Genomic DNA, 13,020 nt, shown 5'->3' on the forward strand with positions numbered 1-13,020 from the left:
CCAGCAGGTCAAGGCTGCAGTGGCCGCGAGTGGCTACTGCACTCCAGTTTGGGTGACAGAGTGAGACTCCAACTCAAAAAAACAAAAACAAAAACAAAACAAACAAACAAAAAACAAAAACAAAACTGATACTCATGCTGTTTTGTTTAATAGCAATGAGAACCAATATTTTATTATACACAGAACAGAAACTGAGCTACCCAGAGACTTCTACCCTTGTCAGAGAGGAATGTTCTTCTCAAAATATAATTTTGAGATTTCTGTATAATATTGTAACTAAAATATTCTTCACTCTCTATAGTACATCACTGAACCCTTGTCTAGAGAGGCTTCCTTATCTTTACAAACCAATGATTTGCTGTTCTGCTAAACTGAATTAATCAAGAAGCACAAATATGATGAAAACGTTTTTGCTGCCATCCTTTCACAGCATATCTCTGCTTCAAAAACCATCCCTCGTGAGATTGGTATAAAAGCATTTACTTGTGGCAATCAATATAAAACTGACTTTTTAAAATTTTGCATGTATGTCTATCATGTCCTCCCACATATAAGGCCCTAGGGAGAGCCATGTTGGTAAGATCAGAAGGCATAAGGCAGCATACATGTTTCTGTCCACAGAATCAATTCAAGCTGAAATCACAACTTAGTTTATTTCTTTTTTTTAACTATACCAGGGAGATTGACAGTCCTGATGTGACTTTAAAAAAAAAAAAAAAAAAGGAAACTTAAAAGACAGGATAGTTGGCTGTCTTCCGATGAAAAGAGGAATGATTAAAAAATTGTTTGTATTATCTGGATAATTACTCCAAATGTTTTCATCTAAAATGGAGGATAATTGAAAGTAGGTCTACATGAGATATCCATGTCCAAACCATTGTACTGCAAGGCATGACATGAGTCTTTCTGCTGTCATACAATCAGGAGAGTTTGCCAATGAAACTATCTCCAAATCTAGCTGGAAATGCCTTTAAAGATAATAGGATAATGTCATTTACCAATCATCTCACTGCACTCGCTTCCCAAATAAACTGAAACTGAATGATAAGAATGAGCTTTCAGAAACCAAAAAAAGTCAAGGGAATAAGGAAAGCATACTTAAGGAGATTTTTCCTCTTAACCCATGTGAAATTTATAAGTACAAATTAATGCCTAATTAAAGCAATCACCCAAATAATATCATCCAAATTATAATAATAATTTTATTGGTGGAAATAAAAACTAGACAAAAAGGAAGACTTCTGTGCATAAATTGTCAATCACTTCCAGGATTTTCTGAATAGAATGAAAGTATCTCAGGATACACAAGCACCTACATCTGCAAATGCACACAGTTTGCCATGGGAACAATTCTTTCTTTTACAAACATAAAAATTGTTCCTGACATACAAGTAAAAAAAAAAAATCAAAATTTTCCATAAAATTATATAGAATCCTTTTATAGACTACTTCTCACCCTCGAGAAATTAGTCCCATATCTCTATGCCATAGTTTGACCTACATGTAAAACATGTGAATAAATATAATAAAAATCTGAAAATTTCATAAAAACTCTGTGTAAATCCTCTCAGTTTCCATTCAAGTACATTATATTATGCCTGCGCACACACAAAAATATTGAAACAGTTTTGAGAGTTTTTAAGGTTATTATAAAAATTATGTAATAATAGAGCTTGAAGGTAAATTTTATTTTAGAAATGAAGTCACTAGAAGTCACAAGGTCTCCTTCCTACTCATGGGACTGCATACTTTCACAATACCCTGCTGTTAAAGCTCTGGTAATTTAACAAAAGAACATCACCTAAATAGAGATCTATGGTCTAATTATAACCTGAAGCAAGGTTTCCATCACTCTGTTTCCTAACTCAAAAAACAAGATGATTATATTTCAATTTAAGATGAGTGAATATTAAGGATAATGCATAAATGAGTGCTCTTCCCCAGAGAGGCCCACATTTGAGACTATGCAAATGCTAAATAACAAGGTAATGATAAAAGAGAAGTTTAAAAAAGCAAATCATGCAATTAAAATCCATTGGCTTGCAAATAATATTGAATAAAGTACTGGTAGAACATATTGTAAATTAGAGTTACCCAATACATGGAGTGATGTTCATAGAAGAAATATAAGCATAAGGAGACAAGTTATGGCTTAAAAATATCATTTGTTTTACTAATCATGTACAAAAATCAACTTCACAAATAATGTTATTAATGAAGTGCTCAGTTGAGCAAAAACCATAATTAAAAATAACTACGACTCAAAATTCTATTCATAATAAGAAATGACAGTATCACAACAAGCAGGTAATTTATGAGTATCCAGAAATCACTACACCAATATGAAATACTCTTTGGATTAATATTTCATTCCCTGCTCTCTAAAAGAAAACTATAGAAGAAGAATTTCTGTACCACAGACTATCCTTCCTGAATTGTAGCTGTGCTATAACTAGCTTCCACAGATCTAATGTATTGGGGTAACACATTAGAATTATTAAAATAAAAAAAAATTCACATACAGCACAAACTTCCAATTCTGAAACCAATAGAAGAAAAAGGATTGAGAGTCCAAGATTCCCTCAAAATCTTCCCAAAGTGTATTTTGAAACAAGAAAGAGAAAATAATTGTGTTATTTAAGCTACCATTGGTTTCTCTAGGAGAACTTTATTGTAAGATCTACATTTTACTCTTTTTTTTCAATAATCAATATTTTTTTATTATGATGTTGTGGGGTACAGTTAAGGGTTAGGTATACAAATACATTTCATTCAGGCACCCTATTGATTAGAGGTGCTTCCCCATCTACGTTTTATTCTAAAGGAGTCATCTGAGCCTAGTTTCATGAGACATGGAGATTGTACATTAACTATTTATGACCTACATTAATGTTCTCTGTGTTAAAATACGAGGTCTTGAGCATCACAAAGACATAAAATAATATCAAATCCCCCCCATTTAAAAAACTCTGTAACTATTCCTATAATAATGAGACAAACTGTCAGTTTGAGAATCTGAAAATATCAGGATCCATTCTAAAATCACCCTAAAAGAATGTACACATGGGTATATATGAAACACATTTTATCGCATAAATTCTGTACAACAATGAAAATAAATTTTCTCTAAGAAACAGACTTATTTATAATGGCAACTTCATTAGCAATCTCTGTAAGTCCATAGAACATTAAGAATCAATTTGAGCCGGGCTCGGTGGCTCAGTCTGTAACCCCGCGCTTTGGGAGGCTGAGGTGAGTGGAATGCCTGAGTCCACGGGTTCGAGACCAGCCTGGGCAACTTGGCGAGACCTCATCTCTACAATAAATCAAAAAATCAGCCGGGCGTGGTAGCGTATGCCTGTAATTCAGGCACTTGGAAGGCTGAGGCAGAAGGATCGCTGGAGCCCAGCAGGTTGAGGCTGCAGTGACGGAGAGCAGTCACTGCACTCCAGTCTGGGTGACAGAGTGAGACTCCAACTCAAAAAAAAAAAAAAAAGAATCAATTTGAAAACAATGGTGAAAATATAGTCCACATTTGAAGAGAAATTAAGAGTCAGAGATCAGTGTGATTTATCTGAATCACACAGCAAAACTAGACCTAGAAAATATGTTTTCTTGTTTTATTCCTGCACAACACTCAACTTTACTATTAAAGGAAGACCAACACCCAACAATAACAACAAAAAAGACAGCGTGCCCATACAGTTGAAGGAAGCACTCTTCTGAAAAGATGCCAAGATGAATGGTGCAATTTTAATAAACATTTGAGAGGACGTAGAGCTTTGGAGGCAAAAAGAAGAGATTTCAAGCCATGTCTGAATTTAGATCAAGTGATCTAATCCAGAAAACTTATCTTCCTAGTGATTAGTTTACCGAATTTGATTACTAAAGTAACCCTCTACTTCATTTACTACTGTGTAGACATAAACATTAAATAAAATAGAAATAATGTCAGGTAATTAACTTAATAGTCTTTGAAAGCCCAATAATGTCTAAAATTCATTGATCCTAACTTGTTAATGGCATAGGACTAGAGTACTGAATATAAGCTTATGATCAGACTAGGCATGATGGCTCACACATGTAATCCCAGTACTTTGGGAGGATGAGGAGGGAGGATTGCTTGAGCTCATAAGTCCAAGACCAGCCCAGGAAACATAGCAAGACATCATCTCCACAAAAATAAAAAAATTAGCCAGGCATGATGGCACACTTGTAATCCCAGCTACTCAGAATCTTGAGGTGGGAGGATCGCTTGAGCCTAACAGTTTGAGGCTGTGGTAAGCCAAGATCATGCCACTGCACTCCAGCCTAGACTACAGAGTAAAACCACAACTCAATACAAAAAATAAAACTTGTGATCAAAGAACACAAAAGTTAAAATCAAATATGTGTTTACCCACATCCAATTGTAGATGCCTTTTAAGAAATCTTTCCTCAGCCTGTAATCCCGCACTTTGGGAGGCCGAGGTGAGTGGACTGCCTGAGTCCGCGGGTTTGAGACCCTCCTGGGCAACTTGGCTAGACCTCATCTCTACAATAAATCAAAAAATTAGCCAGGCGTGGTAGCATGAGCCCGTAGTTCCAGCTACTTGGAAGGATAGCTGGAGCCCAGCAGGTCGAGGCTGCAGTGGCCGGGAGCGGCCACTGCACTCCAGTCTGGGTGACAGAGTGAGACTCCAACCTCCCAAAAAAATCTTTCACGTTCACAGAATAGTATCACATAAGTTTAGAATGTGACAGAATCTTCAAGATCATGCAACCCAATTTCTCAATTTTAAAGATTAATAACCTGAGGCACAGAAAAGTGAGGTATCCATCCAGTCCACAACTACAAAATCATTTAGTAAACCTGGCCTATGTTTCTTAATGCAAAACAAATTTTATTTCCCTATTTCAACTTATTAATAGATCAGTTTCTTAAAGATAGCATTCACAAAATTATTCTAAATAATTACCATTATCCACTTCCTGAAAGTTGATATACAAATTCAAATACTTTGGTTTGAAAAACTGGAAAATAAATATTTCCCAAAGAAAAAAGAGCAGTCTTTTTCAGGACTGCATTTAGTATAGCCCAGTAATGCCTTTGGGATACTCAATTAGCATTTAAGAAAGACTGAGTCTTACAACAAGGGAAGATAAAGTCAGATAATGGAAGAAGAGAATGTAAGTTCTTTATACACATGAACTTAGCCAGCAATTTGCTATAGAAGAAAAGAAAACTGGGTTTTAATGCAGCCATGGCAATTTTCCATCTCCACCAAAGTTTTTTTTACCTCAAGTCAAGTAGCAGACTCTTTAGTCTTTACAACATAAATCATGAGGTACACTGAAGAAGGCACACTTTGTTCTTCAGCACTGTAAAAACTCATCTAAAACAATGGATTTTAAACCTTTTATCCACATTTCCCCGCTATACCCCACTTGATTTTTTTATTAGAATCGAAAAAGACCATAAAACCTTCATGTTGCTCCTTTTAGAAGGACAAAACTAGGAACTCCCTCCTCTGTATATCCATGGAGCACTGCACACGCTTTTATTGTAAACCAAATCTACCACACAGCATGGTTTTTAGCTATTTACTACTTTGATAACTGAAAACTTGATGAGCAGATATTTTACTTATCACCAAGTTTCTGGTGTCTATAACAACATCTGCCAAAAAGTAGGTGTTTGGTCATTATTTCATAAATGATGAAAAACAGATGAAGTAGCTAAAGAATGAAGATCTCTTTACTTTAAAAAAGTAGCTTTTCCTATATAGTTTCCACGTTATTATTTCTAGAAACAGTTTTTATTTATATTTTTAGACTAAAGAAATCTCAGCCGGGCTCGGTGGCTCAGTCTGTAATCCCGCGCCTTTGGGAGGCTGAGGTGAGTGAATTACCTGAGCCCGCGGGTTCGAGACCCTCCTGGGCAGTGAGACCTCATCTCTACAATAAATCAAAAAATCACGGAAGGATCACCGGAGCCCAGCAGGTCGAGGCTGCGGTGGCCGGAGCGGCCACTGCACTCCAGTCTGGGCAACAGAGTGAGACTCCAACTCAAAAAGAAAGAAAGAAAGAAATCTCATCCTAGCACTTTGGGAGGCTGAGGCGAGAGGCTAGCCTGAGGAATTTGGTGAGACCTTATCTCTAAAATATATCCAAAAAGTTAGCTGAATGTGGTAGTGAGCGAGCCACTGCACTACAGCCTGGGTGACAGAGTGAGACTCTGACTTGGAAGGAAGGAAGGAAGGAAGGAAGGGAGGGAGGGAGGGAGGGAGGGAGGAGAAAGAAAGAAGGAAAGAAAGAAATCTCAAATTATGAAAAGTGTCCTCAGGTATTAAAAATATAAGATAGGAATTCTTAAAATTGCTTCCTTTTAATGGCCTAAACTGGGTTCTAGTCCACCCCATCATTTATTAGCTGTGTGAGCTCAAGCAGATGGGTCTCAAAACACTTCCATTAAAAAAACAGGTATTAAAGTACCTCACCAATCTATCTCACAAGGCCATTGTTAACATAAAATAAACAATGACTAAAAAAGGGCTTTAAAAACTATAAATTACTAAAGGATATTATTACTCTCTTGCAAATAACCCATGCTAAATAGTCTATTAGTGAAAGTGTCATAATCATTTCCAAGACATAAGAAAAAGCCAATATTATAATAAAGGTCGAATTTCTGTATTGTTTATTGTGCTTCTCATACTAACAATTACTTCCTACAAACCATGAGAAACAAAATTTGAATTTTCTCATCACTATAAGCACTCTCATTTTAAAATGCTTCCAGAATAAACCTAGTTCAAAATGTAATTGTTTCTGGGTTACAGCTATAGGTGATAAAATGAAACAATAGTTTCTAACCAGAGATAAATATAAATGTTAAGACACTCACTAGAATAATCTCAAAATGAAAAGTGGCATTCAGTCAACACTCCCCCAGAAAGAATGCTTCATCTTTAATACTTCTTTTTTCTCATCTTTAATAGTTCTGATCCTTTAGTTAACTTCAGGAAGAATATAGATATCTCTTTGCTGGAGAAAGTAGACCTAAGCAATTAATTGGCACAAGTTATGGTTTCTCTGTTTTCAATGAGTGATTTATGGAAACACACAGAAACGCATTTCGTATTTTACATCACAGCTTTTTCTTAATTTTGGACATAAGGAGGCAACGGATTTCTATTTCAGTTTTATTCAGGGGACCCTCCTGAATGCTCCCAAATGAGCTCACATATGGAATTGTAACCATCTGTTTACTTGTGTTTCCCCCTCCAGACTAGAAAACGTACTAAAGGAAGCAACCACATCTAAGTTATCATTTTGCCCTCTAGCTATTAGCCCAGTAACTGGCTTTTAGAAAGTGCTCAATAAATGTTGGCTGAATAAAGAATAAACCATAGGTATAATAATAGATTGACTTTTCTCTAAAAGTCTAATGTTCCTTTGAATTATCCTCATATTTAATCTTTGAGTTTTAGTAACAAAGGTAACACACATTCTTTGTCAGTAAATAAACTTATGCAAGTTAAAGCAGCTAAGCTAAATGAAATTAGGAAATTGAATAGATTGAGTTGTTTAAATAATATATAAAACTCATATATGATTTTTTTAATCAATAAAATTCACTTGTCAGTTCACTCACAACATTTCTTGAGTACCTACTACATTCTAATTACCAAGCCCAGGAGATGGGAATGCAAAGCCTGACTAGCCTCAGGCTTTCAAGGAGGTTGTTGCTTGGCAAAGGAAAGAACCACCGAGTAAATGCTCTGACAGAGGCGTGTGTTAGGGCCATGGGACCACGGTGGAGGAGCAGCTAAATTCCTCTGGAGGGAGGGCTTAGAGGAAAGACTTCCCAGAATGGAGCTGCTTGAACTGAGGTTTGAAAAACAGTAAAAGTTGACCTAAAACTAAGAAAGAGGTGTCCCAGGAAGTGAATATGGTGAGACATCCATAGCTCTATCAATAGGGAGATGGTTGAGTGCAGGAAAATGGCAGAAATGAGGATAAACACAGAGAAAAAGAAGGATCTCATATTGTGACGACTCTGTGGGCTAAGGATTATCAGGCATCATCATTGAAAAAATTCAGTGTGCTAGAGTCTTTTCTTAAAGGTTGTAGACTCTACTTAAAACCAATTAGAAGCAATAGCTGAAGTGTTCAGTAAAAACAAAACCAAAAAAACCCAAAACTAGTTTGGCATGTAGATATAGTAATGAAAAATATAGCAAAGATACCTTTTTTTTTTGAGAAAGTAGGATTTATTAAGAGGACAGAAAGCTCCCACAGTAGGAGAGGACCTGAGGTGGCTGTCCCAAAGTGGGTTGCCCCACAAAGAGACTTTTAATTCAAGGTAACTTAGTAGTTATCTGAACCTCATAATTCATTTTTTTAGACAAAAATCACACCTCTGAAAATAAAGGGTAAGAGGCAAATTTGGTGACTGAACTAAATGATTTACAGTTTTGAAAACAAAGGGGTTTTTTTTAACTTACAAAAGGAATGTTTCTATCTCTCATTAGAGAGGACATCACCAAATATATTTACCATATCTTTGTCACTGAAGAACCAACTTATTCTAATCAACAATGCCATTACAGGGGTCAACTTTGGGCAGACAAGCAAGAAGGAGTAGTATTTACAAGTTGACTGTTCACTAGGCCATTATTGCTGGTAGTCAAAAAGCCCCAGAATAGAGAGTGTAGTCGTGCTCCAGCTCTCCCATACACTTGAAGGGATAGCTCACCAGCAGTCCAACTGAATGGTGGATATACCTAAAATTAGTGTGGTATTTTAAAACACAACACATATCAAAATTGCGACCTAGAACTGGTTATTTTTCTGTGATAAAGACATCAGCATTCATTAAAAAAAAAACTAAGTCTTTGTTTTACTAATGAAATACAGTTTGTTTTTTTTTATTGCTAGTCAGTAATGGAATGTAAGTTATTCTCAGGGAAAAACAAAACAGTCAAACATTCATCTGAACTTCAGTTAATAATATAGATGTATATACATCTACAGCAAGTTAGACTTAATTTCTTCCAAAGACCACAAAACTCAAGTAATTTTATACAAAGGAGATAACGGAGAGACTTATGAATGAAACTATATAGTTAAATGCCACTACATCTAGTTTATTTAACAATCATTTTATAATTTTGTCTCCAAATTCTGTCTCCCGGAGGCCCAAAGAACTACAGTATAACTCTTTTACTTGTAACTGAACAGTATCATTTATTTATAGGCTTTTAATTTTGCCTCTCAATGAGGTAAATAAAAAAGCCATCACCATTGAAAAGTTGTTTCCCCCTTTTAACCCTATAACTAATTGCCAAAGACAATGAAAAATATAACAAACAAAATTACAAGGTAAGATTTGAAATAAAAATTCTGGAAACATAAACATCATAATAACATCATAATAATGAAACCTCTGTCTTTTGAAGAATAAATTTCTCAGCCTCCAATGTGTTGACCAAGAATTATTAAGTACAGTCATAATAAGGAAAAGTCACCAGAACATACTGAAGTAACTATAAACGCTAAGAATATTATTTATACATGAAATAATTATAATTATGGTTAATGGATATCAATTATGGTATTTTACCCTTGTACTAACCATTTTTCTCTTTTTTCTTTTCTATTTTATTTTATTACCATTTAGCATCATGTGCTATTCCTGCAAGTGTTGAATAAGCATGGGATTTGAATATTATATTTCTAAGTAAATGAATTGCTCAATCTCCTTTGACCATCTATACATACTCCATCTTCAAAAAGAAAATTACAATTATATCATTAAGAAAATAATAACTTTCTTTTCTTCAATATGCATGACATTTTTGGACAATGCAATTGTGGCACTGGTCCTTATTTCCATGAAGAAAAACTTTGTGGTTCTATGGCATTCGTCATTTGACAAATGCAAGTATTTTCCTTATCAATCAGCTCTTATTGAACTTACTAACACTGACTGTGGAATCCTTGAGGACCCATTACATTGCTGAAGAAGAAAGCTAAGATGAAGGACATGCCACTCCGAATTCATGTGCTACTTGGCCTAGCTATCACAACACTAGTACAAGCTGTAGATAAAAAAGTGGATTGTCCACAATTATGTACCTGTGAAATCAGGCCCTGGTTTACACCCAGATCCATTTACATGGAAGCATCTACAGTGGATTGTAATGATTTAGGTCTTTTAAATTTTCCAGCCAGATTGCCTGCTAACACACAAATTCTGCTCCTACAGACTAACAATATTGCAAAAATTGAATATTCCATAGACTTTCCGGTAAACCTTACTGGCCTGGATTTATCTCAAAACAATTTATCTTCAGTCACCAATATTAATGTAAAAATGATGCCTCAGCTCCTTTCTGTGTATCTAGAGGAAAACAAACTTACTGAGCTGCCTGAAAAATGTCTGTCTGAACTGAGCAACTTACAAGAATTGTATGTTAATCACAACTTGCTTTCTACAATTTCACCTGGAGCCTTTATTGGCCTACATAATCTTCTTCGACTTCATCTCAATTCAAATAGGTTGCAGATGATCAACAGTAAGTGGTTTGATGCTCTTCCAAATCTAGAGATTCTGATGATTGGGGAAAATCCAATCATCAGAATTAAAGACATGAACTTTAAGCCTCTCATCAATCTTCGCAGCCTGGTTATAGCTGGTATAAACCTCACAGAAATACCAGATAATGCTTTGGTTGGACTTGAAAACTTAGAAAGCATTTCTTTTTATGACAACCGGCTTATTAAAGTACCACATGTTGCTCTTCAAAAAGTTATAAATCTCAAATTTTTGGATCTAAATAAAAATCCTATTAATAGAATACGAAGGGGTGATTTTAGCAATATGCTACACTTAAAAGAGTTGGGGATAAATAATATGCCTGAGCTGATTTCCATCGACAGTCTTGCTGTGGATAACTTGCCAGATTTAAGAAAAATAGAGGCTACGAACAACCCCAGATTGTCTTACATCCACCCCAATGCATTTTTCAGACTCCCCAAGCTGGAATCACTCATGCTGAACAGCAATGCCCTCAGTGCCCTGTACCATGGTACCATTGAGTCTCTACCAAACCTCAAGGAAATTAGCATACATAGTAACCCCATCAGGTGTGATTGTGTCATCCGTTGGATTAATATGAACAAAACCAACATTCGATTTATGGAGCCAGATTCACTGTTTTGTGTGGACCCACCTGAATTCCAAGGACAGAATGTTCGGCATGTACATTTCAGGGATATGATGGAAATTTGCCTCCCTCTTATAGCTCCTGAGAGCTTTCCTTCTCATCTAAATGTAGAAACTGGGAGCTATGTTTCCTTACACTGTAGAGCTACTGCAGAACCACAGCCTGAAATTTACTGGATAACACCTTCTGGTCAAAAACTCTTGCCAAATACTCTGACAGACAAGGTCTATGTCCATTCTGAAGGTACACTAGATATAAATGGCATAACCTCAAAAGAAGGGGGTTTATATACTTGTATAGCAACTAACCTAGTTGGCGCCGACTTGAAGTCTGTTATGATTAAAGTGGATGGCTATTTTCCCCAAGATAACAATGGATCTTTGAATATTAAAATAAGAGATATTCAGGCCAATTCAGTTCTGGTGTCTTGGAAAGCAAGTTCTAAAATTCTCAAATCTAGTGTCAAATGGACAGCCTTTGTCAAGACTGAAAGTTTTCATCCTGCCCAAAGTGCTCGAATACCATCTGATATCAAGGTATATAATCTTACTCATCTGAACCCATCAACTGAGTATAAAATTTGCATTGATATTCCCACCATCTATCAGAAAAACAGAAAACAGTGTGTAAATGTCACCACGAAAGGTTTGGATGCTGATCAAAAAGAATATGAAAAGAGTAACACCACAACACTTATGGTCTGCATTGGAGGCCTTCTGGGGGTTATTGGTGTGATATGTCTCATCAGCTGCCTCTCTCAAGACATGAACTGTGATGGTGGACATAGCTATGTGGGGAATTACTTACAGAAACCAACTTTTGAGTTCACTGAGCTCTATTCTCCTTTGATAAGCCTCTGGGAAGCAGGCAAAGAAAAAAGTACATCATTGGAAGTGAAAGCAACTGTTATAGGTGTGCCACCAAATATGTCCTAAAAACAACCAACTTAACCTACTTCAAAAAAATGCTCATGACTGCAACTGTGCTAAAAAAATCAGAGAAATATTACTTTCTAGAAAGAAGTGTAAGCTTCACCAATGCTGCTCCTGGTCAATGGAAATATGTACAAGTTCAGCATTTTAATTAACGTGCTTCAAGGGGTACTGTGGCAACCAAATAAAATAACTCCATTTTCTAGAACGTTCATGTAACTTTTATGTCTGGACTACAGTTAAAGTGGACAAAAACATTTCTGTATTTTTTTTAAGTATATAAGAGTAGTTGAACTGAGCAATACCTCCTCCTGTGTTGTAATTACACATATTAGCCACGAGTTTTTGCAGTGATCAGATAAACTTGAATTGACACGTGGTGTAATAAAACGGACAAATTCTGTAGAGTAGACACAGTGAATATGTGGACCTCTTTTATAAGGAAAAATACATTTTGGATTAAAATCAATTGCTTTTGTCTTGTTTTGTTTCTAAATAAAGAATAATTTCTGGGAAATATAATCTGACCAGATATCATTTAAATGACAAAGTTTTTTTTTTAAGTGTTTTTCTATCATGAAATTTGGAATGCAAAGAGTAAGATACTTTTATTGAGTTATGTAACTATGCTTTTATAATGCCTCAAAAAATGGATTTTAGAAAGCATTTTATCAATATTAAAAGGCAATTATAATTTATATTTAACCCTTTAAGTATTGACAAACACATTCTCTAGGAAATTATGTATTTCCTTGTTTTCTAAACAAGTACCTTTTACAGTGAATTTAATTATTAGGTTCAGTTAATACAAACCCAATATCTGAGCAATTGAAAGTCTTATTTTAATAATTAGTAGTAGTAAAAGTAGCAGCTCA

General features: G+C 35.5%; 1 protein-coding gene across 3 annotated transcripts in view; it reads left to right on the top strand.

Annotated features, from left to right (window-relative positions):
- The window catches only part of LRRN3 (leucine rich repeat neuronal 3), a 34,951-nt gene extending 22,289 nt beyond the window's left edge, over nt 1-12,662 (top strand). For all 3 annotated transcript variants that reach the window (XM_021716356.1, XM_008065697.2, XM_021716355.1), the window contains one exon: nt 9,665-12,662. In XM_021716356.1, the coding sequence (XP_021572031.1) occupies nt 10,022-12,148 (2,127 nt within the window). In that variant the 5' untranslated portion in view covers nt 9,665-10,021 and the 3' untranslated portion in view covers nt 12,149-12,662. The remainder of the gene's footprint in view (nt 1-9,664) is intronic.
- The last annotated feature ends 358 nt before the right edge of the window (nt 12,663-13,020 follow it).

Source organism: Carlito syrichta, unplaced genomic scaffold (assembly GCF_000164805.1).
Source record: "Carlito syrichta isolate Samal-C Ts95f unplaced genomic scaffold, Tarsius_syrichta-2.0.1 Scaffold308793, whole genome shotgun sequence".
Lineage (NCBI taxonomy): Eukaryota > Metazoa > Chordata > Mammalia > Primates > Tarsiidae > Carlito > Carlito syrichta.